This window comes from Bactrocera neohumeralis, chromosome 4 (assembly GCF_024586455.1).
Source record: "Bactrocera neohumeralis isolate Rockhampton chromosome 4, APGP_CSIRO_Bneo_wtdbg2-racon-allhic-juicebox.fasta_v2, whole genome shotgun sequence".
Classification (NCBI taxonomy): domain Eukaryota; kingdom Metazoa; phylum Arthropoda; class Insecta; order Diptera; family Tephritidae; genus Bactrocera; species Bactrocera neohumeralis.
The window spans coordinates 26,256,009-26,281,280 of record NC_065921.1 but is presented as its reverse complement, the minus strand read 5'-3'; the positions used below and the strand labels follow the sequence as shown (position 1 = coordinate 26,281,280).

General features: G+C 36.3%; 1 protein-coding gene across 4 annotated transcripts in view; it reads right to left on the bottom strand.

Moving 5' to 3' along the window:
• The window catches only part of LOC126755090 (glutaminase liver isoform, mitochondrial), a 66,922-nt gene that overhangs the window by 6,489 nt on the left and 35,161 nt on the right, over positions 1 to 25,272 (bottom strand). The window contains exons 1-3 of one of the 4 annotated variants that reach the window (XM_050467410.1): positions 6,318 to 6,889; positions 4,338 to 4,367; positions 372 to 611 (exon numbers count right to left, since the gene is read on the bottom strand). In XM_050467410.1, coding sequence (XP_050323367.1) covers positions 372 to 611; positions 4,338 to 4,367; positions 6,318 to 6,682 — 635 coding nt within the window. In that variant the 5' untranslated portion in view covers positions 6,683 to 6,889. Of the gene's footprint in view, positions 1 to 371; positions 612 to 4,337; positions 4,368 to 6,317; positions 6,890 to 25,272 lie in introns of those variants that run through there. The other 3 variants (XM_050467408.1, XM_050467411.1, XM_050467409.1) reach the window with 3 other exon arrangements.

Genomic DNA, 25,272 nt, shown 5'->3' with positions numbered 1-25,272 from the left:
AGAATAATATTATGGGAGGAAAAAGTTCGCAATTCCTTTCGGTTTTTACGAGTACGAAGTATAGAATCTCCGTAGAGAATTGTAGGGAACTTAGTGATGCTACGGTTGATTTATGGTTTTAATGGAAGCACATAACATCTAATAGGCGATCTAAAGCGCCTGAGCAACATAATCGACGGTTTCGAGTCCCTAGAGATTGCCAAAGTATGAAAATTCATAATCAGGTCTTTAAACTAGAGAATGGTGAGCCCTAGAGCAATGTCGCGCTTCGGTTGGCGGTAGGCAAGTGATTGGTGGTGCTGATGGAAAACAAATCCACAACGAGTTTTATTTTTATTTACATTTTTTTGTGATTATTCAATCTTACTTACGCTTTAAATGTTTCACGATTCAAGTTTTGCGTTTCCGCCGACGAGCCAGTCTCATAATTCGACAATTTATGCACCTTCTTCAAATTCTCCATCAGTTCGCGTATGCGTGGATCGCTGCGCCTAATGCCGGTCGTCTTGAGGGCGGCCAAAAATTTACCCATCGATATAAGTCCAGTCTCCTCATTGTAGAACATATCGAAAAGCACATCTTCGGCGTTGCGTTGCTCCTGCTCCCGATGACTGTTGTTATACGACGAAAGCATTTGCAAAAAAAAAATTAAAAGTAAAGAACTTAATTAGCGAGTTGTTGGTAAGTGTTGCTTTGTTTTGCTAGTCTAATTTTCGAGCATTAGTTAGTAGCAATGTGTCAAAAGTTAGCAGAGTGAAAAGCTGTTAGTTAGACATGTGGGCAGCTTAACATCAGCTGGTACATATGTATGTAATACATGCACACACATACAAACAAATATATGTGGATACCAGCGAATGTTTACATGTATGTATGTATGGAGAAGATATGTACATGGCTATATACGAGTATATATGTATATGTATGTATATACTTATGTTTATATGTTGTTAGTATGTATCCACTCGTTTGTTACAATTTCTACGTATATTTGTCTATATGTATGTACATATGTGAAAAAGGTAGCAAAGATTTGGCTCAAAAAAACCAACAACTACATACTTGAGGTACTTATGCATATGTAACGGGCATATCAATCAAATAACATAACATTTGTTTGTATGTATGTCTGCACTTCTGCAGTGTCCATGCCATCGAGTACGCTTGAGTGGAGAGCAGAGATATGGCCGCGTGCAAATGCAGGCAGTTGAATGTGAAAGGAAATGTTTGCATACTTTTTGAGATTTAAGTGCATTTCGTAAACGTCACTTAACTAACGGTTTTTGCTGCTATACATTATCAAGTATGCACTCATACACAGCAATCATGCAATTGTATGAGAAAAGGTATGCGTGAATATGAGTATGCCTTATCTTAGGCTAAGACTAATCTAGGTGAGAAATTTGCCAAGAATTTGGGCTCATAACGTTAATGAATGTTGTTTTGAGATGATAATGGATGAGCGACATGCTAATCAGTGCTTTGTCTGCATTGAATTTTATGGAAATTTTTGAACACATGCCTTAAAGGAGACGAACACACCTGTGTGGCTCAAATGTACTATATATTTTTTGTAGTATTTTTTCCAAAAAAATATTCTTTTAATTTTAAAATTGAAAAATTTTGGGTTAAAATTTGAAAATTCCGAAAATCGGAATTAAACTTTGGAAATTGAATTTTGAATGCCAAATTTATGATGAAAGAAATATTTTGAAACAAAAAAATTTGGCATTAACAATTGGAAAAGTTTCGAAATCGTACTTAAATGTTGGAAGTTTTGAATCCGAAAATTAATATAATAAGTTTGAAATTAAATTTTGAATCTTAAAATCATATTTAATAAAATATTTTTCTACTAAAAAATTTTTGATCAAAAATTGGAAATATTATTTTGAATACCAAAACCGTAATTAAATGTTTCGAAATTAAATTTTAAATTCCAAAATTGGAATTCAAATTTCGAAATTTATTTTTTAATCCAATGTTTAATTTTTAAATTTAATTTAATTATTTAATCAGAAAATCGAAAATAAAAATTTGAAATTAAATTTTGAATCTTAAAATTATATTTAATAAAATATTTTTCTACTAAAAAATTTTTGATCAAAAATTGGAAATATTATTTTGAATACCAAAACATAAATTAAATGTTTCGAAATTAAATTTTAAATTCCAAAATTGGAATTCAAAGTTCGAAATTTATTTTTTAATCCAATGCTTAATTTTTAAATTTAACTTAATTATTTAATCAGAAAATCGAAATTAAAAATTTGAAATTAAATTTTGAATCTTAAAATCATATTTAATGAAATATTTTTCTACTAAAAAATTTTGGATTAAAAATTGGAAATATTATTTTGAATACCAAAACCGTAATTAAATGTTGTTTAAATTCCAAAATTGGAATTCGAATTTCGAAATTTATTTTTTAATCCAATGTTTAATTTTTAAATTTAATTTAATTATTTAATCAGAAAATCGAAAATAAAAATTTGAAATTAAATAAAAGAAATAGAAATTTAATTTTTGATCCCAAATTCATGATGAATGAAATATTTTGCAACTAAAAAATTTTCAAAAAAAAAATGAAAATAATATTTTTAATTTCGAAATCGTGATTAAATTTTGGAAATTTAGTTTTGAATTCGAAAATTGGAATTTAATGTAGAACATTCAATATTGGCATTTTAAGTTCGAAATTTAATTTTGAATCCCAAAATCATGTTGAATGAATTTTAGTGTTGGAAATTTAATTTTGAATACCGGAATTATGTTGAATTAAATGTTTCTCAATCAAAAAATATGATATAAAAAATTGAAAATTTTATTTTGAATGGAATCCGAAAATCGGATCTGAATATTGGAAATTGAATATTGAAATCCAAAAATCGGAATAGAAAGTTGGAAATATAATTTTGATTCCAAAAATCGGAATTTAATTTAGAACATTCAAAATTAACATTTTAAGTTCGAAATTTAATTTTGAATGCAAAAACGTGATGAATGAAATATTTTTCAATAAAAAATTTTTGATTAAATATTTAAAATATAATTTAAATCTCATAATAAAAAAAAATGTTGAGTAAAAATTTCAAATTTAATTTTGAATCCCAAAATCTGAACTGAATATTGAAAATTAAATTTTGAATCACAAATTCGGCTTTATATATTGAAAATTTTATTTTGAATGCCAAAATGATGATCATGAAATAGGTTTTAATAAAAAAATGTTCGATAGAAAATTGGTAATTTTATTCTTTAATCCGAAAATCGGAATTAAATGTTGGAAATTTAGTTTTAAAAAATCCAAAATCGTAATTAACTGATTTTAAAAATTTTTTTGAGATTAAATTTGTATTTTTTTCTGTTTTTGTTTTATAAATCGTATGATCGTCTTTATCAACAGCAATCAATGAAGATTTCATTTAATTCGGCGTGAGAGCACTGATAAATCAAACCACCCTGTATATATATTAGTTTGCATTTTATAACGAAATAAATAAGCAATATTTATTATAATTAAATATTTCATAACATTTTAAACAAAAATAAAAAAAAACTTTATATTTTGAAAACATTTTTTTTTTAATTTTGAAAATATTTTTTTTTTTTTAATTTTGAAAATAATGTTTTTAAGTGTATATTTGTCTAAGCCCTTACCCATCTGTTGGCTCGTTTTCATCAGAGTCTGTACCGCCCATATATACGTTAGAACCTGCAGTGCTAATCATAGAACTTCTTTGAATATATGTATGTATGTGGTGTATATTGTTACAACAACAATAACTAAATTGTTTAAGCAAAACAACGCGTTTAAGAAAGCAGAAAACGAAGTTTTCGAAGCTAATACGAAACTAAATTGATTACGAACTGAAAATGTATTATCTTGATAAAAAGCAACGGACAGACTTTGAATACAAAAAATTTGAAAAACAAGTATTTAAAACTCAACACGGGCCAAAACACACGCAATAACAAATACAAATTACAAAAATAACGGTTTATTAAATACTAAAGAAATTTTTCAAAACTACACAATGAAAAAAATGCCGCTCACAGGAGCAATTACTACAATCAATGCAACAGCAATAACAACAACATGAGTTAAAGTATTTCAATATAACGGAATGGTAAACGAAATTACTTCATTTTAGGCGCAGATAATGCTTTAATAATGGATTTTATGAAAATGTATCTAATTATATAAATAACGGTGTTTATAGAAATGAATAAAGTTTTACTAAGAAGAAAACGCACAAGATTTATTTGTAAGAATTAAAAAAATTAAAATTTGAAATATTTTTGCTTTTTTTTGTTTTTGGAATGGAATTACTCACGGTCGCATCGATAAGAAGCGCTTCTGTAGGCTACACCAAAGCGAATTCGTTGTTGTTGGCAAAAAAACAGAAAACGAAAAGACATTGTACATACAAGTAACGGTATTTAAAAGACACTTGAAATCAAATAATCTGAACAAATTAATACAATTAATTTGAATATTACTTGTTTTCAAATGTGTTTGCTGTCTGGTATGTATGTACATCAAGTATACATAAAAACACATAACAAATTGTGTATATACATATATATATATATGTATTGATATATACATATATGTGCTCAGTTTGATAGACATTAAATTTGCCAAAAAAAAAAATTAATAGCTTGACAACAATTAACCCATCAAGCAAAGAATTTTATTTTATTTTTTTTTTTGGTAAACACTAATTTGTGTACACGCACTCACACATACACCTATGTACATGTGTTGTTTTATACATATAAACGTAGGTGGCGCGTGCCAAACGACGCCACTTGACATTGCGCGATTGTCACACGAAGCGATAAGTTGTCTGAAGACACTGTGCGACAGTTAAATGGTAACCACAAAAATATAATATTGCTAAGTGATGACGAGAAAGCGATGAAGTTAACTTCGCTTGCAACGAAGCTAGAGTACCCTTTACATACATATAAGACGTTTCCACATTACAACTTGTATTGAACTTTAATCCCGCAGTTTGTATGGCAGCCATATGCTATAGTGGCCTGATCTGAAAGTTTTATTCAGATATTGTAGTGTTCTTTTAGACAATTAGCCGTGCTTAATTTCATGAAGAAATCTTGCCAAATAAAAAAGTTTTTCATACACAGACTGGGCTTTGATTGTTCAGTTTGTATTGCAGCTATAAGATATAGTGGCCCGATCTGAAAGTTTTCTTCATTTATTGTAGTGTTCCTTTGGACAATCAGCTGTATTTAATTTTGTGAAGAAATCTTTTAAAATAAAAAAGTTTTTCATACAAAGACTGGGTTTTGATTGTTCAGTTTGTATGGCAGCTATATGCTATAGTGACCCAAACTAAAATCTTTCCTCAGATATTGTAGCATTTCTTTGGATAATGAGACGTGCTCATTTTCATAAAGAAATCTTGTCAAATGAAAAAGTTTTTCATACAAGCGCTTGATTTCGATTGTTCAGTTTGTATGGCAGCTATAAGATATAGTGGCCCGATCTAAGAGTTTTCTTCAGATATTGTGGCGTTTATTAGAGCAATGAGCTGTACTTAATTTTATGAAGAAATCTTGTCGAATAAAAAAATTTTTCATACAAAGACTCGGCTTTGATTGTTCAGTTTGTATGGCGGCTATATGCTATAGTGTTCCGATAACCGCGACTCCGACAAATGAGAGGCTTTTTGGATAGAAAATTACTTGTACAAAATTTCAAATCGAAATCTCAAAAACTGAGGGACTAGTTCACGTATATACATACAGACGGACGGACAGACACACATGGCTAAATCAACTTCAGCTCAAAAAAACTTTTTTTCGGACAGCTATATTTTGTAAACAGTTTTGTTCTCCTTACTGTAATAATTACATATATTTCTCATGCATTTAAAATTTTCAAACAGGTGGCAACTCAACTCAAATTTATTTTATAAATTCTTAGACCATTTCAAATTTATCAGACTAATACTCACTCTTAGCGTTAATTTTTTTTTTTTTTGGGCTTACAATTTTCAAAAGTATGGCAACTTGCTCATGCTATTGTCTCTAACGATTCAAGTATTTCACTAAAAATGCAAAACAAATGATCAAAATGGCGCCAAAAGAGTCTTGTCAAGGCATTGTTACCGATATGCTATATAATAATGGTAACACTGATCAGTTATGCGAATTATTGCAATAGAATGATGATCTAGGCTGATGACTACGCTAAGAAGTCCCATTCATTGTATCTTAGCTATGTGTTAACATTGACCAAAACAGAAAAATTCTTGGTTTTCTGTGGCTTGCCACGTTGCATTTACCTTATAATTGCCGATATGGTGCGTATAATGGTGCCACGCCTATGATTAAGCGCCACGCCTTCGATGATTTCCTCGATAATTTGCGTGGTCTCTTGCAGTTCTTTTGCTTCTTCCACTCTTTTCTCCAACTGATTTTTCGCTTCAACCTCAGCGCATGTTTCATTAGTTGTTGGTAAAATGTCGATTATCGACTCTACGCCATCATCATCCACTTTATCAATCACAATCATAATTCCCGCATCACTCTCACTATCACTCTTCGCATAAGCTTCCTCTTCAATTGCGCTCAAATCCAACGTATCCTGCTCCTTAAAACCAACACCACCAAAGCTATAATTCTCAACTGCACTGCTTTGTATCTCCATGGCGTATACGTGACTTTTTATTTACTCAAACAATTTGTTGTCAAAAACTCTTGTTAAAATGCAATTAATTTACGTTACTCTCAATATCTAATTAACGCTGAGCACTTTTAATCGTATTATGATTTGTTATAATTGGTTAAATCAGCAAATATGATGCTCTCATGAGTTTGCACTTGTGCACAGTCGGCTGGAACGCGCGCTAATGACTTTCAGGTCCACGTTGTGCGCCAATTATATAGCCGCTTCATGATCGGCACAACAAGCCGCAACACACGTGCCTTCACCCAGCCCTCGATAAGCCAATAAACCGTAGTGTAAAGTGAGCTCAGCCCTCAGCCCCGCAAGCGTGAGACTCGTGCGCACCACTCACCTGCGAACAACCCAACACCACACGCCCCTCCTAGCGCTCCCTTTTTCATCGGCTTCATCGGCGTTTTTGTATCAAATTAACAGCACTTTTATTACTGTTAAAATTTTAATAAATATTTATTAGCCTTTGCCAGCGGTTTTTGTTTGCGCGCGGCGAAAGGTGTTAATTAGCGCATCTTGGTGAAGTTATTAGGAAATACATAGCTAGTGAAATACATATTAACTGGTAGAGGAAGCCTTTTTTTGACCACTGAAAATCTACATAATATTTGCTTAAATATTTAGTGTTTTAGTACTTAAACTACTTAAGTGTTTGCTTCATTTGCAAAAAATCTTTGCTTTTGAAATGATATACATTAGGGTGGATAAAAAAAATATATTTTTTCGCTTCGTACTCCGAAAAATAGCTTGATAGACACCACTTAGAAAGACTCTTCAAGCATGAGCTCTCAATTGTAACTGGAAGGTTCTCTGCCTAACGATTTTCCATTTTTTTCCTTATTATCGCTTTGAAAAATGCATATTTCGGTTTCAACTCTTTCAAAACAATTTCAAAAAATTTCGTTGTTTCGACATTGTTGGAAAATAAACGCTCTACACACTGGTCTCTTACGATTTTTTCGTAAACCTAACGGCTTAAAAGATATTAACGGTTGACGAAGAAGCAGATTCGTATTCGTACCCACCCTAATGCACATATAGATTGATATAGTTACATATTAAAACCGTTTTAGTTATTTGATCTATTGTTAGACATATGGTAAGCGTGCAACGGGCTTTTGCGCAGAATATATTATATTAGGAAAATCGCATATCATATTTACTCAAATAGTTTAAATATAACCATCGCTTGCAGTATTTACTCTTTGCATAATGGAAATGTTTAAAAAGAGTATTGCCAGCAATAAAATGCTATTTTTAGATTTCGCGATAAAAGAATTAGACTGACAATGGCTTATGCTTGTTTAGCGTCATACTAATTGAAAGCAGCTGACTTGGCTGGTTGTGTCAGTCTGGGATTTTCAAGAAATCGCACTTTTTTTGTGCTTAAAGTTCTTTTTGAGGTCTTAATAACATTAATCAAATCAGAATAGTAAAAACTGATTTGTTTCCCTGTCCATTCTGCTGCAGCGCCGCGGAGTACGAGTCAACCAGCGGAAAAACGACATATTCTTCTCTACTTTATTGACGTGGACGTCGCTTAAGCCGTTATAGCCGAGTTTACAACAGCGCGCCAGTCATTATTCCTTTTCGCCGTTTGACGCCAATTTGAGCGGAGCGGAGGTCTTCCTCTTCCTCTGCTTCCCCCGGCGCCTACTGCGTCGATTAATCTCAGAACTGTAGTGTTTTCATCCATTCAGACGACATGATATAGCCTGCCTAGACGCTATCTCTTAATTCGTTGAACTATGACAATGTCGTCGTATACATCGAAGAGCTCATCGTTCCTTCGCCTGCGATATTCTTCGTTGCCAATGCGCAATGGACCATAAATCTTTCGCCAAACCTTTCTCTATTTATCTACGACTTCGAAGCTATAACTGTCAACAGTGACGTGGGAGACAAGTCACGAGTGTGATGATTGTTTGTTTGATGACAAGAGATATTTCATCTTAGATGGATAGGTAGTTAATAATGAGGTATTGCACTACGTCCTAGGGTCTATTGGTCACCAAGGTCTAGCATCCGGAATAATTCCAGGAGCCTGCTGGGCGTTCCTGAGGTGATGTGATCCCTATCCATGTAGATGGAACCTAAGGCCTTAAGCCTGCTTCTGCAAATTGCTGGACAATTCAGAATCAGGTGTACTGAGGTTTCCTTTTCCAAGTCGCAGAATTGGCATTTTGCGCTAGAGACTATGCCCTCCTTGCATCTTTCTACTAAAAGAGATTTAACCTCATATGCTGAGATCGCTTTTGGTCCCGGTTAACTGACGCTAAGAATGGCGATACGCTGGTTGCGATAGTTGCAGTGGAGATTGAGTTCTGCACACTGACTTATAACAAAAACTTCTGCTTAAAAAATGCTTGGAAAACATACCATTGGTATGGATAGCTTGGTATGCGTTCCCGCAATGCCTGCTCCAATGTCTTCCGGTGTTTTCGAGCCGTCAGTGTACCACAGGATAGTACTGTCTCCAGCAGTATCTTATCTTGTCCCCGTTCACTAACAGACCTATTTGCTCCGTTTACTTATCCAGTCTGAAGAAATCAGAACGAACTAGCAACATCAGTCATATTATTAATAACTTAACATCTTTTTACATTTGATCTCCAGCAGAAACTTACAGCTTCTTGAGCCTATCATCTTTTTTATAACTATTATACCTAACATATTTATTATATGTACTCTCGCAACAAAGTTGCTAAGGAGAGTTTTATAGTTTTGTTCACATAACGGTTGTTTGTAAGTCCTAAAACTAAAAGAGTCAGATATAGGGTTATATATACCAAAGTGATCAGGGTGACGAGTAGAGTTGAAATCCGAATGTCTGTCTGTCCGCCCGTCCGTCTGTCCGTCCGTCCGTGCAAGCTGAACTTGAGTAAAAATTGAGATATCATGATGAAACTTGGTACACGTATTTCTTGGCTCCATAAGAAGTTCGAAGATGGGCAAAATCGGCTCACTGCCACGCCCACAAAATGGCGAAAACCGAAAACCTATAAAGTGTCATAACTAAGCCATAAAAAAAGATATTAAAGTGAAATTCGGCACAAAGGATCGCATTAGGGAGGGGCATATTTGAACGTAATTTTTTTGGAAAAGTGGGCGTGGCCCCGCCCCCTACTAAGTTTCTTGTACATATCTAGGAAACTACTATAGCTATGTCAACCAAACTCTACAGAGTCGTTTTCTTCAGGCATTTCCATATACAGTTCAAAAATGGAAGAAATCGGATAATAACCACGCCCACCTCCCATACAAAGGTTATGTTGAAAATCACTAAAAGTGTGTTAACCGACTAACAAAAAACGTCAGAAACACTAAATTTTACGGAAGAAATTGCAGAAAGAAGCTGCACCCAGGCTTTTTTAAAAATTGAAAATGGTCGTGGCGTCGCCCACTTATGGACCAAAAACCATATCTCAGGAACTACTTTACCGATTTCAATGAAATTCGGTATATAATATTTCCTTAACACCCTGATGACATGTACGAAATATGGGTGAAAATTTCAAAAATTATTATTATTAATATTTTTTCCACGATATTGGAAAATATTTAATTCCTCTTAACAGATCGAATCCATTTAGCTCTCTCTTTTGCTTCGATTCTAAATCTTCACCTTAGTTCATTTTTGTGCTCTTTAATTTCACGCCCTTGATACGTATTAAGTGGGCACAATGTTGCCAAGAGAGGACTTCTAAAAAGATTATGTGTTATTTAATATAAATTTCGGTTTTATTCAAGTTAGCAAACGAGATTGCCATAATAATTGTCTTCAAGATGTTCCTTGAACGTCATTAATTATCGATTGGCCCATTTCATCCGAAATACTGCAGATTATTTATAATTAAATTCCTTCCATAGTTTGTGAAACAGATCTATGTATTTCTGTCGAACCCTGAACTGTAATAAAACTCTACTGTTATCAAATGTCCAGAGAAAATGCATACTAAGTACTTCAATGTCTTAATAATTGTGACGAAAAAGCACCCGAAAATTGTAATTAAATTCTCCTGGTAAATGGTAAATGATACCAGCCTTCAAAGACGATCGAGAGAGCGTTGGAGACATGTCTCGTTCTGGAACAACTTCGACCTCTTCAACTGAGGAAAATACAAATATTATAAAAAAGTATAGGATATGGTAAAATCATATCGGGCAAGTGTTAAAGAGCTAGAGTGTTACGCTGGCTAGGCCATGTTGTCCGAATGGACGAAAACACTCCAGCTCTGAAAGTATTCGACGCCGTACCCGCCGGGGGAAACTTCCACTCCGTTGGAAGGTCCAAGTGGAGAAGGACCTGGCTTCGCTTGGAATATTCAATTGGCGCCACGTAGCGAAAAGAAGAAACGACTCGCGAGCTGTTGTTAGCTCGGCTATAATCGCGTAAGCGGTGTCTATGCCAATTAAGAAGAAGAAGAAGTGTCAAAGAGATGACAAGAGAGCTCGACATCTCTCGCGAGCCCTTCGAATGATTTTGGTGGATATTTTCGATATGAAACTCGTTCTTGTTCGACTCGTCCCGATAAAGATTAGTCTTTTTCAAAAAGATTACCGTAAACAATTCTTTTTGGACATGCTTGGTCATGCGAATTCTGAACGAATATTCATGGAGAGCATTATAATTAAATATCTTGCTTTTTACTTACAATTTCCGGGTACTTTTATGTTACAATGTATACTGATAATCTACTCTGAATGTAATTATTATATTATTATGATTATAATATACATACATATATCGAAAAACCCAACTAAATCCCCAACTGCAGCAGCCATAAATATCTTCAGAAAACCCTAAATTATATAAACGACATTTAAAAAAGTATAAAATCCCCAAAAACTCACAAAACAACAACTGTAAATTTGTCAATGAAGTTATCATTGACATACAGACATACAATTCTTCCATGAAATTCAAAACTACGTAACCAAAAATAGGCTCGCGCTTTATAATCTAACTGTACAATGTCTAGCCGTATTATCTCGTGAAAAATTTCAAGTTTATCTTCCATAAAACTGTGTGTATGTGTGTGACGAAACAGGTAGTACAAATATTTATGGGCGGTGCAATTAGAAAATAAAACTCATGACTCGCTTTGAGTCACAAAATTTTATCTAATCAGTCGAAGCAAATAAAATTTAAGAATTACGCCTTGTCTGTGCGAGTACGAAGTCTGGTTAGGGAGCTACTGTGATTTAAAATCACGTATTAAGCACTTTTTCAATTATGGAGATCATAAAGATTGCAAAAAGTAATGAATGAATGATTGTGGTTTTCTAAAAATAACTTGTTTTGTTTTCTTGTTTAATTATTAAGTCGAAATTCCAAAAACCAGGTATTTTGATAATAGCTGATACATTTCTGATTTCTGATATTTAAGGTTCCATATTTTTTGTAAATTATATTAAAGTTTGTTTGTTTACAAAGTTTATTAAAAAATAAGCTGACTTTGTCTATAGCAAATCAGAGGCACGTAGCAAAATATAATCTGTTAACAGATTTATTGAAGGATGTTTATATATAATGATAAGATTAAGTCCAGAACTGCAGCTGTGCATTGTTCTTTATGATGTGGAGATTTTTGATATATTTAACATTTATATATTTATTATGTTTTGATTTTCACTCACGCAGTGAAAAAAAAAATAGCAGCCGTAGCCGAAAGTGTACACGAAGACGGTGGAGAGTTGAGTCGCTGCTGTTCGCAACAACTCGGATTGACGTATGGAACAACTTGGCGCATTTTACGTCGAGATCTTAAATTGAAAGCGTACATATTACCGCTTGTGTAAGAACTGAAGCTGCTCGACCTTCCCAATCGACATCGATGGTCTCTTGAAAAGTTCCAAGAAGATTCGCCGTTTTCGGGCCAATTTTTGTTCAGCGATGAGACCCATTTCTGGATCAATGTGTATGTAAAGAAACAAAATTGCCGCATTTGGGACAAAGAGCAACCTGAATAGGTTCAAGAGCTGCCATTTCATCTACAAAAACAACAATTTGATGTGCTTTATGGGCTGGTGAGCCCACATATTTCCATATTTCTTCAAAACTGATACCGTTGAGAACGTAACGTCAATGGCGACAGTTATCACGCCATTATAGCCGACTATTTGATGCCTTGAAATCGTGAAATCGAAGCTCGTAAACGTAAACCAACATAGTGCCATAACTAAGCACTAAAATGAGAAGCAAAACTGTAATTTAGCACAGAGAATTACAGTAGCAGGGGACACCAGTGGTTCAAAAATTTTGGAAAAATGGGCATGGCGCCACACTCAAACAGGTTTAATGTACATTTATCTCGAACCTCTGAATCTACAATAACTAAATTAGCTCAGGACAAATCCCTTCAGCACCCCTAAAAACGCTATAAAAATGGATGAACGGATGCACGATAAGTCACCCACTTTCCATATAACGGTACTACTGAAAAATATCCAAGAGCGAGAAAAAGCAATAACTAACGGCGCCAGAGATGGTAAGAGAGGGCTCTATGGAAGCCGGCGTCGAAATTGAAAAAATGGGGCAACACTGCCCACTTTAAAGTGAAATTGCACATCTCGGGACCTCAATTAAATTCGATTTTTAGCATTCTTCTGTTACAGAACGAGAATGAACCAAATCGGTCTTCGAAGCATGGCAGCAAATCGAAGTAAAAATCCTAAAGCCACTAGGTAACGAATCTGTGGATCTCAGAACTTTTACTGAAAATATCGCTCTCTGTATTTGATAAATAAATTTGTAGAGAATCCTTTCTTAATAGTAGTATGTCTGAATGTCAAAAATTGGTCGAATCGTATTAACTCCTTCGCGACTTGGCTCCCACGTCACTGTTGACAGTCATAATTTCGAAGTCGTATATAATTTCGTCTATCTCAGAAACAACATGAACACCATCAACAATGTCAGTCTCGAAATCCACCGCAAAATAACTCTTGTCAGCAGGTGTTACTTCAGACAGAGTAAGCATTTAAAACCTAAAGTCTCTCGACGAACAAAGACCAAACTCTACAAGTCACTCATCATCCCTGGCCTGCTATGATATGGATACATCTGATAAGTCGGCGTTATGAGTTTTCGAGAAAATGGTTTTGCGGGAGATTTATGGTTCTTTGGGCATTGGCTACGGCAAATATCGGTTTCGATGGAACCATAAGCTGTATGACCTATAAGACGACATTAACATAGTTCAGCGAATTAAGATACCCTCCCGTGGGAAGCAGAGAAAGAGAAAGACATCCACTCCGTTAGAAAGGCCAGATGGAGAAGAACCTGTCTACACTTGCAATCTTCAAGCGCTCCTGGCGCGATGTTGTAACCTCGGCTAAAGCGATTAATCGGTGTCTACGCCTATAAAGAAGAAGATCTGTCTTCTTTTTTATAAGTAAACTAGTTTTGAGATATATTTTTCCCGAGCAGTTTCTCATCTAGAAACTGTTCAATTGTCGGAGCCATCGATATCGGTCCACGATAATACACAACTGTCAAACAAACTGAACAACCAAACTAATGTTCTTGTATGGAACACTTTTTATTTGATAGGCTATCTTCACGAAATTTGTCACGAATTATTGTCCCCACAGAGCTATATCCTCCGAACAAACTTTTCTGATCGAACAACTATAACTTATAGCTATCAAACAAACTGAATGATCAAACTAAAGTTCTTCTACGTAGAGCTTTTCAGTATTCAAGGTTCGATCTTCAAAAAAATTGTTCAGATCGAACAACTCTAGCATGTAGCTGTCATACAAACTGATTGGTCAAAACCAAGTTCTTGCAAAGAAAACTTTGTCATTTGATAAGATATCTTCACGAAATTTGGCACATATTATTATCCGAAGCAAACCAGCGGATTTCAAAAAAATTCTTCAGATTGGAGCACTATATATTACAGCTGTCATACAAACGGATCGATCAAAGTCAAGTGCTACTATGTAAAACTGTTTTGTTTGAGAGAGGTATTACAACTACGGTGCTGTGCAAATAACCGTGTTTTGTTTAAATTTTAATTTTTTAAACCACCACTAAATTCAGTCAGCAACAACACCAACAACTTTAACAATTTCAGCAATTTACCTCAAATATTTGGACACGATTTTGACAAAAGTCGACTTTTGTTGCTGCATGCAAATGCCCTGCACCAATTCCGTCAGCACAGCCTCATCATAATGATCCAATTCTAAATTCTCATTTTTATCCAACTCTTGAGCCAGCACTTTGTCGCTCAGCATTTCGGCGCTGATTAGTTTCAAAGAATTATCTAGCTCGTTGAGGTTCTCATAAGACTCTGTGCGCGAGTCAATATATTTGCTATGCAAATCGCGGCCCGTCACGGCGACCTCGTCAATTAAACTTAGGAAATCCATTTTTATTTTAACGCAATTGTTTATTGTAATGAAAATAAAAAAAAATCACACACAATTTTTTGGAGTTTTTGTGAAAATTTGGGACTTTTATTTTTATTTTTCCAAGTAACACACGCCGCTTTGCTTACGCTTCGCAATTGAGACCGTTCGTTTGTGTTATCCGCTGCAGACTTTATATTCAAAAGTCCGCACTTGAATTTTATAGGCGTTAAAGTTGGCCAGTTTCACGTCGCTCTTTGAAGTTCGAAAATATTTCGAATAAATATGTTAATTGATATTAATTTTTTAATGTTTTTAATTCTTTAACACACACGACTTGCGTTTAACACACGCTTTCGTACAGTCAAATCAAATTTGATCGCCCAACTGCAGCTTGTATTTGCATTGTATTAGCTTTTATTAACTCCGCATTAGCATGAAATTGAAAAAATCACGCAAGATGAGCAAAGCCGGCAGCCAAACGTGAGTAAAAGATGAGTTGTGTTATTTTTATGTGCACAAATATGGTAATATATTGTGTTTAAGTGTATGTAGCTAGCTTAAAAGGTTTAATCAAATTTTGAAGTCTCATATTGGTTACTCATACGCCCTGTTGGCGGACCTAAAGCACTGCAGAACTGCAGATAATGCGTTCAGGCGCATGAGTTGCGGTTTTGAAGCAACTTTTTTGCAAAATTTGTAAGTCAGCATGTTAAGATAAACAATAGTTTCTACATTAGGTTGTCAAATATCTCCCTTCTGCCTTTTTGTCTTTTGAATTTCGCGGCTATGTATAAAGCGCTACAGAGCTCGTATCTGGCAATACTATACACTTTTGAAAGGTGTTGACTTAACCTACAAAACGATGCTATGCATGATGCGTTCAACAGTTACAGACGTGTAAACATGGAGTTCACTAACGCCGAATTTCTCGCTATTTTAAAGTTTTCCTTCGTTAAAGGCAAATCCGCTAGAGAAACATTCCGTGTGATTAATGGTGTTTTGGGAATGGTACTCTGTCACTTCGAACTGCGGAGAAATGGTTTCGACGATTCAGTGCGTGTGAAAACGACACCATGGATAAGCCAGCCGGCGGAAGACCTGTGACGACGAATACCGATCAAATCATGGAAAACATCGAGTTAGACCGGCATGTGGCATCTCGTAGCATTGCCCAGAAGATGGGAGTTAGTCCCCAAACCATTTTAAACCATCTGCAGAAGGCTGGATGCACAAAAAAGCTTGATTCATGATTTGACGCAAAAAAAACCTTCTGGGCCGAATCAACGCCTGCAATATGCTGCTGAAACGGAACGAACTCGACCCATTTTTAAAGCGGATGGTTACGGGCGACGAAAAATGCATCACATACGACAATATCAAGCGAATACGGTCGTGGTCGAAGGCCGGTGAATTGTCCCAAACAGTGGCCAAGCCGGGATTGACGGCCAGGTAGGGTTTGCTGTGCGTTTGGTGGGATTGGAAGGGAATCACTTACTATGAGCCCCTTAATTCTACCATCTACTGCGAACAACTGGTCTGCTTGAAGCAGGCGATCTACCAGAAGCCTCCAACAGGAAGGGTGTAGTGCACCACCAGGACAATGCCAGACCATACACTTCGTTGATGACTCGTCGAAAGCTACGGAAGCTCGGATGGGCGGTTTTAAGTGCATCCACCATATAGCCCGGACATAGCGCCAAGTGATTACCACCTGTTCCTGTCCATGGCGAACACCCTTGTGGGTGTAAAGTTGAACTCAAAAGAGGCTTGTGAAAAGTGGCTGTCCCAGTTCTTCGCAAATAAAGAGGGGCGCTTCTGCGAGGGAAGTATTATGAAGTTGCCATCTAGATGGAAACAGATTATCGAACGAAACGGCGCATATTTGAACTAAATCCGATCACTGTAACACTTTTTATAAAGCATTGAGTAAAGAGCAAAACAGCGGAAGGGAGATATTTTCCAACCTAATATTTGTTTCGGAGAAACAGACGAAGTTCTAATTGGTCGCATTGAAGCATTTGCGTGAGAACATTTGTCAGAATCGGCCGGAATTGTGGAAGAAAAATTCATGGAGTTTCCGAGCTTCACACTGCCGCTTGACTTTATGGCGTACATATCGATCGATTAAAGCATTTGAATATAATTGAGGGAACGAAGTGATGTTTGTATTTAATAATTGTTATCGATTGCAATTCACTGCGCATATAACAGAAGAAATGTTTGCGCAGGGTTGCACCACAAGTGCTAACTGTTTGCTTGCGCAACAAGTATAGCTTGTTCGATTCGCTACTCTGCAATGTTTGGCGACGAATCGACGAATTGGCAAATATTGATTATTTGTCTCGGACACACAGCAAAATATAACCATTATTATTCTTAAATATATTTAAATATATATATGTATATTAAATATTTACTGGAACAATTTTCAAAAGTAATTTGCGTCAATAAGAATAGTTTTTATTGAATGTTATAGAAATTTAAAATAATGTTAATTAGTTATTTATAACTAAATATTTGCTGATCTAATTTACTAGAGCAATTGACGTCCGTTTAGCGCCTTTCATCAGTATTAATTTAATTAAATAATATACAATATTGTTATTATAAAATATCTAATTGCTTGAATCATATTTAAAACCGTTTCTTAATTTTTGTGAAATTACTTAAACAAATACCTATAATTAGCCTGTGGCTGGAGCAAATATTTACCGTTAGTTATTTAGTAATTTTCAGAACAATAATATTTTTGCTATAAAAAGAAACTAAATCAAATCGGTTTACTCACGTGTACTGTGTTAATTAGAAACGTTAATTATTTCGCAAAATACTTGTTTTTACAGCAACACTCTTTGGAAATACATTTTTTTAATATTAAATAATTTTATCAAAGGAAAAACATGTTGTTGCTTCATCCACAAATCAACATCCCTATTATTGTTTTGTTATTCCAAAACGCAGACAAATAAGATTTATGGGCAACACAACATGCCATGCAACAAAGAAAACACATTTGAGGCACAAATTGAAAACAACTTGATAGCCGCTAGTACGCAGTGTTATCAAGTGAAATGCGTTTGAACCAAGTTAGAGATTTTTATATTATAGCAAGTAAGGAAGGGCTAAGTTCGGGTGTCACCGAACATTTTATACTCTCGCATGATAAAGTGATAATCGAGATTTCATTATCCGTCATTTACATATTTTTCAAATACCGTATTTGTGTAAAGTTTTATTCCGCTATCATCATTGGTTCCTAATGTATATACATATTATACAGAGAAGGCATCAGATGGAATTCAAAATAGCTTTATATTGGAAGAAGGCGTGGTTGTAAACCGATTTCACCCATATTTCTTACATGTCATCAGGGTGTTAAGAAAATATTATATACCGAATTTCATTGAAATCGGTCTAGTAGTTCCTGAGATATGGTTTTTGGTCCATAAGTGGGCGACGCCACGCCCATTTTCAATTTAAAAAAAAAGTCTGGGTGCAGCGTCCTCCTGCCATTTCTTCCGTAAAATTTAGTGTTTCTGACGTTTTTTGTTAGTCGGTTAACGCACTTTTAGTGATTTTCAACATAACCTTTGTATGGGAGGTGGGCGTGGTTATTATCCGATTTCTTCCATTTTTGAACTGTATATGGAAATGCCTGAAGAAAACGACTCTGTAGAGTTTGGTTGACATAGCTATAATAGTTTCCGAGATATGTACAAAAACTTAGTAGGGGCGGGGCCACGCCCACTTTTCCAAAAAAATTACGTTCAAATTTGCCCCTCCCTAATGCGATCCTTTGTGCCAAATTTCACTTTAATATCTTTATTTATGGCTTAGTTATGACACTTTATAGGTTTTCGGTTTCCGCCATTTTGTGGGCGTGGCAGTGGGCCGATTTTGCCCATCTTCGAACTTAACCTTCTTATGGAGCCAAGGAATACGTGTACCAAGTTTCATCATGATATCTCAATTTTTACTCAAGTTACAGCTTGCACGGACGGACGGACAGACAGAGATCCGGATTTCAACTCTACTCGTCACCCTGATCACTTTGGTATATATAACCCTATATCTGAGTCTTTTAGTTTTAGGACTTACAAACAACCGTTATGTGAACAAAACTATAATACTCTCCTTAGCAACTTTGTTGCGAGAGTATAAAAAGTTCTCGAATACGAGTACAGTCCGTCGCACAGGTGTTTGCTCTTAATTTATAACCACCTTAAATTGTCAAATATATTTATTCGCCCACTTGAATGTTCTAAAAATAGTGAGTGTTTTGTTTACAAATTAAATGCACATTCCGTTATCAATTTGGACGTGCGGTCACGCTAGCTGCTACAAATTGCCGGCTGCTGTCGATAGGTGAGGCTGGTCTGCGTTTCAACAACCAAGCAGTATGAGTGGTTTGTTAGGATTTGGTTGAGGCTCAGCTGATTGGTTAACAAAACACAAACGTTCCTAGTCGTATAGATTTCATTTTTTATATTTTTACATTTTTTTGTTTTCGGCAAGGGTTGCCAACTGCCCAGGAACTCTTACAAGTTCATCAGCGATATAAGAAAAAAAATATATATATATATATATATTAAGTTAGGTTAGGTTAGGTTGATCTGGTAGACCAATAAGCCAAGCATACACCAGTTTGGTTCTTTGCGCTACCAGATGGAGTTCAGTTACTAGATCCATGAGGAGTAGCCTCCCTTTAGGATGCCTGTGCTTGACGCGAATTAACAGCCTCTGTGGCATCACTATCGATACCTCCTCCAGTGTATCATATCGTGGGGACCCTAGATGCTTACAGCGTTGTCTTGCCAATTCGGAACAAGTGCACAAGTGATGAACCATTATTTCCCTTGTGTCCTGCTCTAAACATTTTCTGCAGTCTTCTCGATCTGTCAGCCTCATGCTGCGGGCGTGTATCGCCACCAGACAGTGACCAGTTAGTATTTCGATCATGTTCCTACAGTCTCTTCTATCGAGTGGGAATAGGAATTTTGTTTTGCACCCAGGTAGCTCGTTCCATCGCGTTTTGATTTTCTTTACCATGCTTCTGTCCAGATCATCGTAAAGGCAATGCATGGGTTTTCCAATGTTGATCACGTTTTCGGATGTTAGCCCTACACCATTCTTGGCAATCTCGCCCCCGATGCCTTTGTCGTCGGGCACACAGTAGAAGTGAAATAGCTTGCTTCTGGCAACACTTTCCACTGCCGCCCTGCTTCCCATGACACTTCTGGCCGATATGCGATACAACATTACTGCCTTGATTGCTGCTTGGTTGTCTACGTAGATGTTGACCCGGATATTGCCTGCAGGTAGATTAGACGCCAGCTCCGCAGCTTTCGCGATGGCAAACATTTCAGCTTGAAATATATTGCAGTCATCCGGCAACTTAATAAGCTGCCTTTGTTTAACTCTAGACAGTATATTCCCGCATCAGGAACACTCAGAAGGAAAGTTCGGAGAGAAAATACATAACGGCTGTCTGTTTTAGGCTTGTGGTTTCCAATGAAGATCTACTTTTTTCGAAGTTTATCTTTCTGTCAGCTGTTTATTATATTTTGTTTTATACTACGATTTCGCAACGCGAATACTCTAATGTATATTTCATATTCTCAGAAACGCCGGACAGTGTGCAGCGAAAACTCTATTGCTGCTGCGAAACTGAGTGCCGAAAAAGGCCCGGATGAGTTCACCCGCTATCGTGCACAAAAATTGTAACTTTGCCCATTCACTTTATGGAGGATCTTGGTTTTTGGGATAACAACTCGTGCAAAATTGAAGCCTGTTTTGTGATCTCTATGGGCAGAGGAATCTTTAGCCTATATTTCTACAAAAATGAAATTGGCCATTATGTTACAGTCAATGGAGAACACTATAGCCATGATTCGTGCCAGAAGTGGAGAATGTCGCTGTGGATGACCTCTGGGTCCAAATTCTTCTTCTTTGCTGGCGTAGACGCCGCTTACGCTGTTATAGCCTAGTTTACAACAGCACGCCATTCGTTTCTTTTTTTCGCTGTTTGACGCCAATTCCACGTGTAGCCAGATCCTTCTCCACCTGGTCTTCCTCTTCTTCACCCGGCGGGTACTACTTCGAATACTCTCAGAACTGGAGTTTTCTCATCCATTCGGACGGCAGGACCTAGCTATCGTAGCCGCTGCCTCTTAATACACTGTGCTATGTCAAAGTCGTCATATATCTCTAGTCTTCATAGTTTCATCGACTGCGGTATACGTCGTTGCCAATGCGCAAAGGGCCGTAAATCTTTCGCAGAACTTTTCTCTCGAAAACTCGCTACGTCAACTAATCACATGTTGGCATCGTCCCTGCCTTTGCACCATATAGCAGGACGGGGATAATGAGTGACTTGTAGAATTTGGTTTTCGTTCGTTAAGAGAGGACTTTACTTCTCAATTGCCGCAGTAGTACCTCTTGGTAAGAGTTATTCTGCGTTGGATCTCGAGGCTGACGTTCTTGTTGGTGTTAACGCTGGTTCCAAGTAAGACGAAATTATCTACGACTTCGAAGTTATGACTGTCAAAATACTGTTAGTTTCATGACTGGAGGTATTTCGTCTTGCTCTCGTTCCCTCCCAGACCCATTTGCTTCGCTTCCTCATTTAGTTTGGAGAAAGCAGAACTAATGCCACGGTTGTTGAGGTCAGTGTCTTCTCGAATCAGCTCGAATTATTCTCTCCAACAGTAGATTGAAGAAGTCGCACGATAAGGAGTCGCCTTTTCTGAAGCCTCGCTTGGTATCGAACGGCTCTGAAAGGTCCTTCTCGATCCTGACGACGGTTTTGGTGTTGGAATACATAGTTTGGTTGTCTTGAGCAATAGCCTTTGTCAAATTTTGTGAAGATATCTTGTCCTGCAAGGACATTTTTGGAAAGAAAAAAACGTGTGCAGCGATATCTCAAAAATAACCAGACGATCATGGCTAAATCAACTATATATTTATTTGCAACTTGGTTTATATGGGTACATAAGAGTTTGGGAAAGTAGCAGTGGTTACATAAGAAAAATCACATTCATGGTCAGGAAATTTGTGACATAAAAGAAAACATCTGACACTTTATAATATATATATGTATATAAAATATATATATATATATATACACAAGGCACTAAGCATATCAACAAAGTAGCAAGGTCTATATTTCCGTCCGTCCGACAATGTTGTTGTGCTGCTACAATTTGCTTGGCAATAAAAGCTATTGTTAGGTAAGTACGAGTATATAAATAATTTCGCACGGTTTGATCCAAGTCAGGCGCTTGGTGCCGCCACAAAAATATTCGCTAAGCCGCAGTGTCAAGTCTGTCTATTTTTGCACACCGTGATTTTATTTATAAATGTGTTAAGTATAAAAATAAATCCCGGCTTAAAATTAGCTCAAGCATATGATTCGCACATAGTGCCTTGTCTATAAATGAGTCTGCCTGCCACCTGAAATATTTGCCTTGGCATATTCCCAATGTTTACACGCAGTCACGTCGTGTTTGAGAGATTGTATTATGTATCTTTATATTGAAAATATACTATATCCATTTCGTTTGAAAAGTATCACTTTCTGCGACTTTTAATAGTTTGCCGATTGCCGCATCAATCAAGGCGTGTTCTTTGCTTGATATGTATGTAGTGCTTTCAATCAATCAATCAAGCTTGACGAAGCGCATTCTGTTTAATATTGATCTATTAAATATTTGCGCATTTAATGCAATATCGTCATGAAAATAATGAATTGTCATAGTGTTGCAGAGTCACTGGCAAATCAATTAAACTACAGATTGATTGAATGGACGATGTTATGCCATTGAAAGTGCCAAAAATGGCTTTTGCTTTTAGACAAATGAGATATTTTTGCATTTTTCTGTTTAAATTTACATTTATATTTTTTTTTTATTTTAAGTAGACCAATATATGTGATTTCAAGATTTCTTAAAGTCATGTGAAATTTGTTTGGACTTGGATAGTCCGCTTTTGATGATAGTCACTTTTAAAAATAATAGTTGACTTCGATTTTTCTAGCAATCGAGACTGAATTGATATCTTATTACAGACCTCATCTGAGGACCAATTGTTTCATTAGCAGTTCAATGAACCTTATGGCTTGAAGAAGACATAAGGCTTAAGGAATTCGCTTACCATAGGGAGTTGTAACTGTTTTGAGTGGTTTTGGGATTTAATCGAACCACAAACACCTTCTTTTCAGTCTTCTGTGGGAAAGAGTTATCGTGACAGAATGAGATAGGGCATATGCTCGGCAAAATGTGAGTAGGGCAACCGCACAAGATGGAGTTCTTTTTTCTCTTCTGTGGATTTTGGGCGTCAACGACCTGCCGGAAAAGCTTGAGGATCATGGCTGCTGGGTGATTTCCTAGGCAGACAATGTAGCACTCATGGTCAAAGGAAAGTTCTTGAGTTCCGTGTGCGAAGTGACAAAAGGTTATCGCATCGTCGTAACTAATTGAGCGACCGGAAGTGGCCTCGCCATCAATCCAAATAAAACTAAGAAGACTTAATTTATTTCGGGTATACAAGATGCCGAAAGCACCACTGCGGTGAATGGGAACTAACCAGCGGATACAGTGAAGTATTCGAGCTCTACCTGGATAGGATATTTTCGAATATAGAATACACCAAAGAAGGCGTTGATTACCTTGTACTGCTGAAGAGGAACTATTGACAAAAGGTGGGATCTCAAACCGAAAGTAGTCCTGAGCTTCTACAACACCATAGTCAAACCCATTATGTTGTACGGAGTCTTATGGAGTTTTTATTGGCGGAACGCTCTAGAAAAAAACAATTTTTGTAAGAATGCTCGAGTGCGTTCAACTAGCGGTACTCATCAGCATATGCGGTGCACTAAGGTCCACTCCATGGCACTTAATGCCATTTTGCATATTGTGCTTAATGTCATATCGTCGGAAGGTGTGTGGCTGCGAAAGTTCCTATCAGACTCAGAGAATCTGGGTTTCTAAATGCTTTGACTTTATACCAGTTCTTTTGGATCATGGAGTCTCTTAACCAAACTGGGTGGGCCTTTTGTCTGCAAATATACCGGCAAGTGAGCTGTGGGTGGGAAGGAGCCATTGGTGAGGGGTGAACTTTTCTACGGATCGGGGAGAAGCTTGGTGTAGAATCATATTGTCAGGACCTCTGTATCAACTTCAATTCAGATTTCTTGACTATTGCAGTGTTTTTCAAGTCGAGCTTGCTGCCATTAAGACGGTATTCAGCCTCCTTCAGAGAAGTGATGTCCTCTCTGATAGCAGAGCAGCGATACTAGCCTTGAGCACACTAATCGTGCCTTCAAGGCTGGTTAAGGAATGCCTAACCTAATTATAAATGGTAGCGAGTGACTTGTGTTATAAGACTATTGTGTATGCCAGGCCATAGAGGAATAGCAGACAACTGTAAAGCTAGTAAGTTGTTAAGAAAGGGTAATGGGAATGGGTCGGTGCTCCCCTCTACTCGTGTGTTCTACTACTGGATAGTTGGGCTTCGCGGAAACTAGGCCAGCGTTGCACTATCATTGGTTCATGCGCTGTCGTTAGATCCCTTTGGCCAAAATCGGTCGAGTTCTTTGCTTTCAGTAAGGCGCTGTCCCAAGATCCTTTTGATCCAAGATCGATCGAGTCGCCTTTTTGCCCTCAATACTCTTGCTAGTTATGGGGGTTTTAAGAGGTCATTGCTCTATCGGCGTTTATGCGAAATGAAATCATCTCAGCAATTCTTTATTGATTGCCACGCCTTGCGAGCTCAAAGCTTACCAAACTACTGGGAATAGAAATTAAACTGAATCTAACCACAATTACTAAAATATCGATTGGCTTAGATTTCGAATGTAGTTGAATTCGGTAGCAACATGACTTAGTGAGCCTTAAAATTCAAAGGCAAGGTCGTGGTATAAGTCTTCTATGGTAAGTTTTGTCGCCTTTATTCATTTCTATTAGTCATAGAACTCCTATGTATATAATAGTAGCTGACGTTTGTCCAAAAAATCATATTATTTTTTATAAAATTTTCTCGAAACCCTTCCAATTTTTGATAAGCATCAGAGTCAATATATTCATTTAGACTTCTTATGTTCTAAAAGAAGTGCCATAATCACCTAAAAGTATGCAACAAATATGTAGACTTAAACTATACTTCTATAATATAGAATTTTAAAGATTTTATAAAGTTTT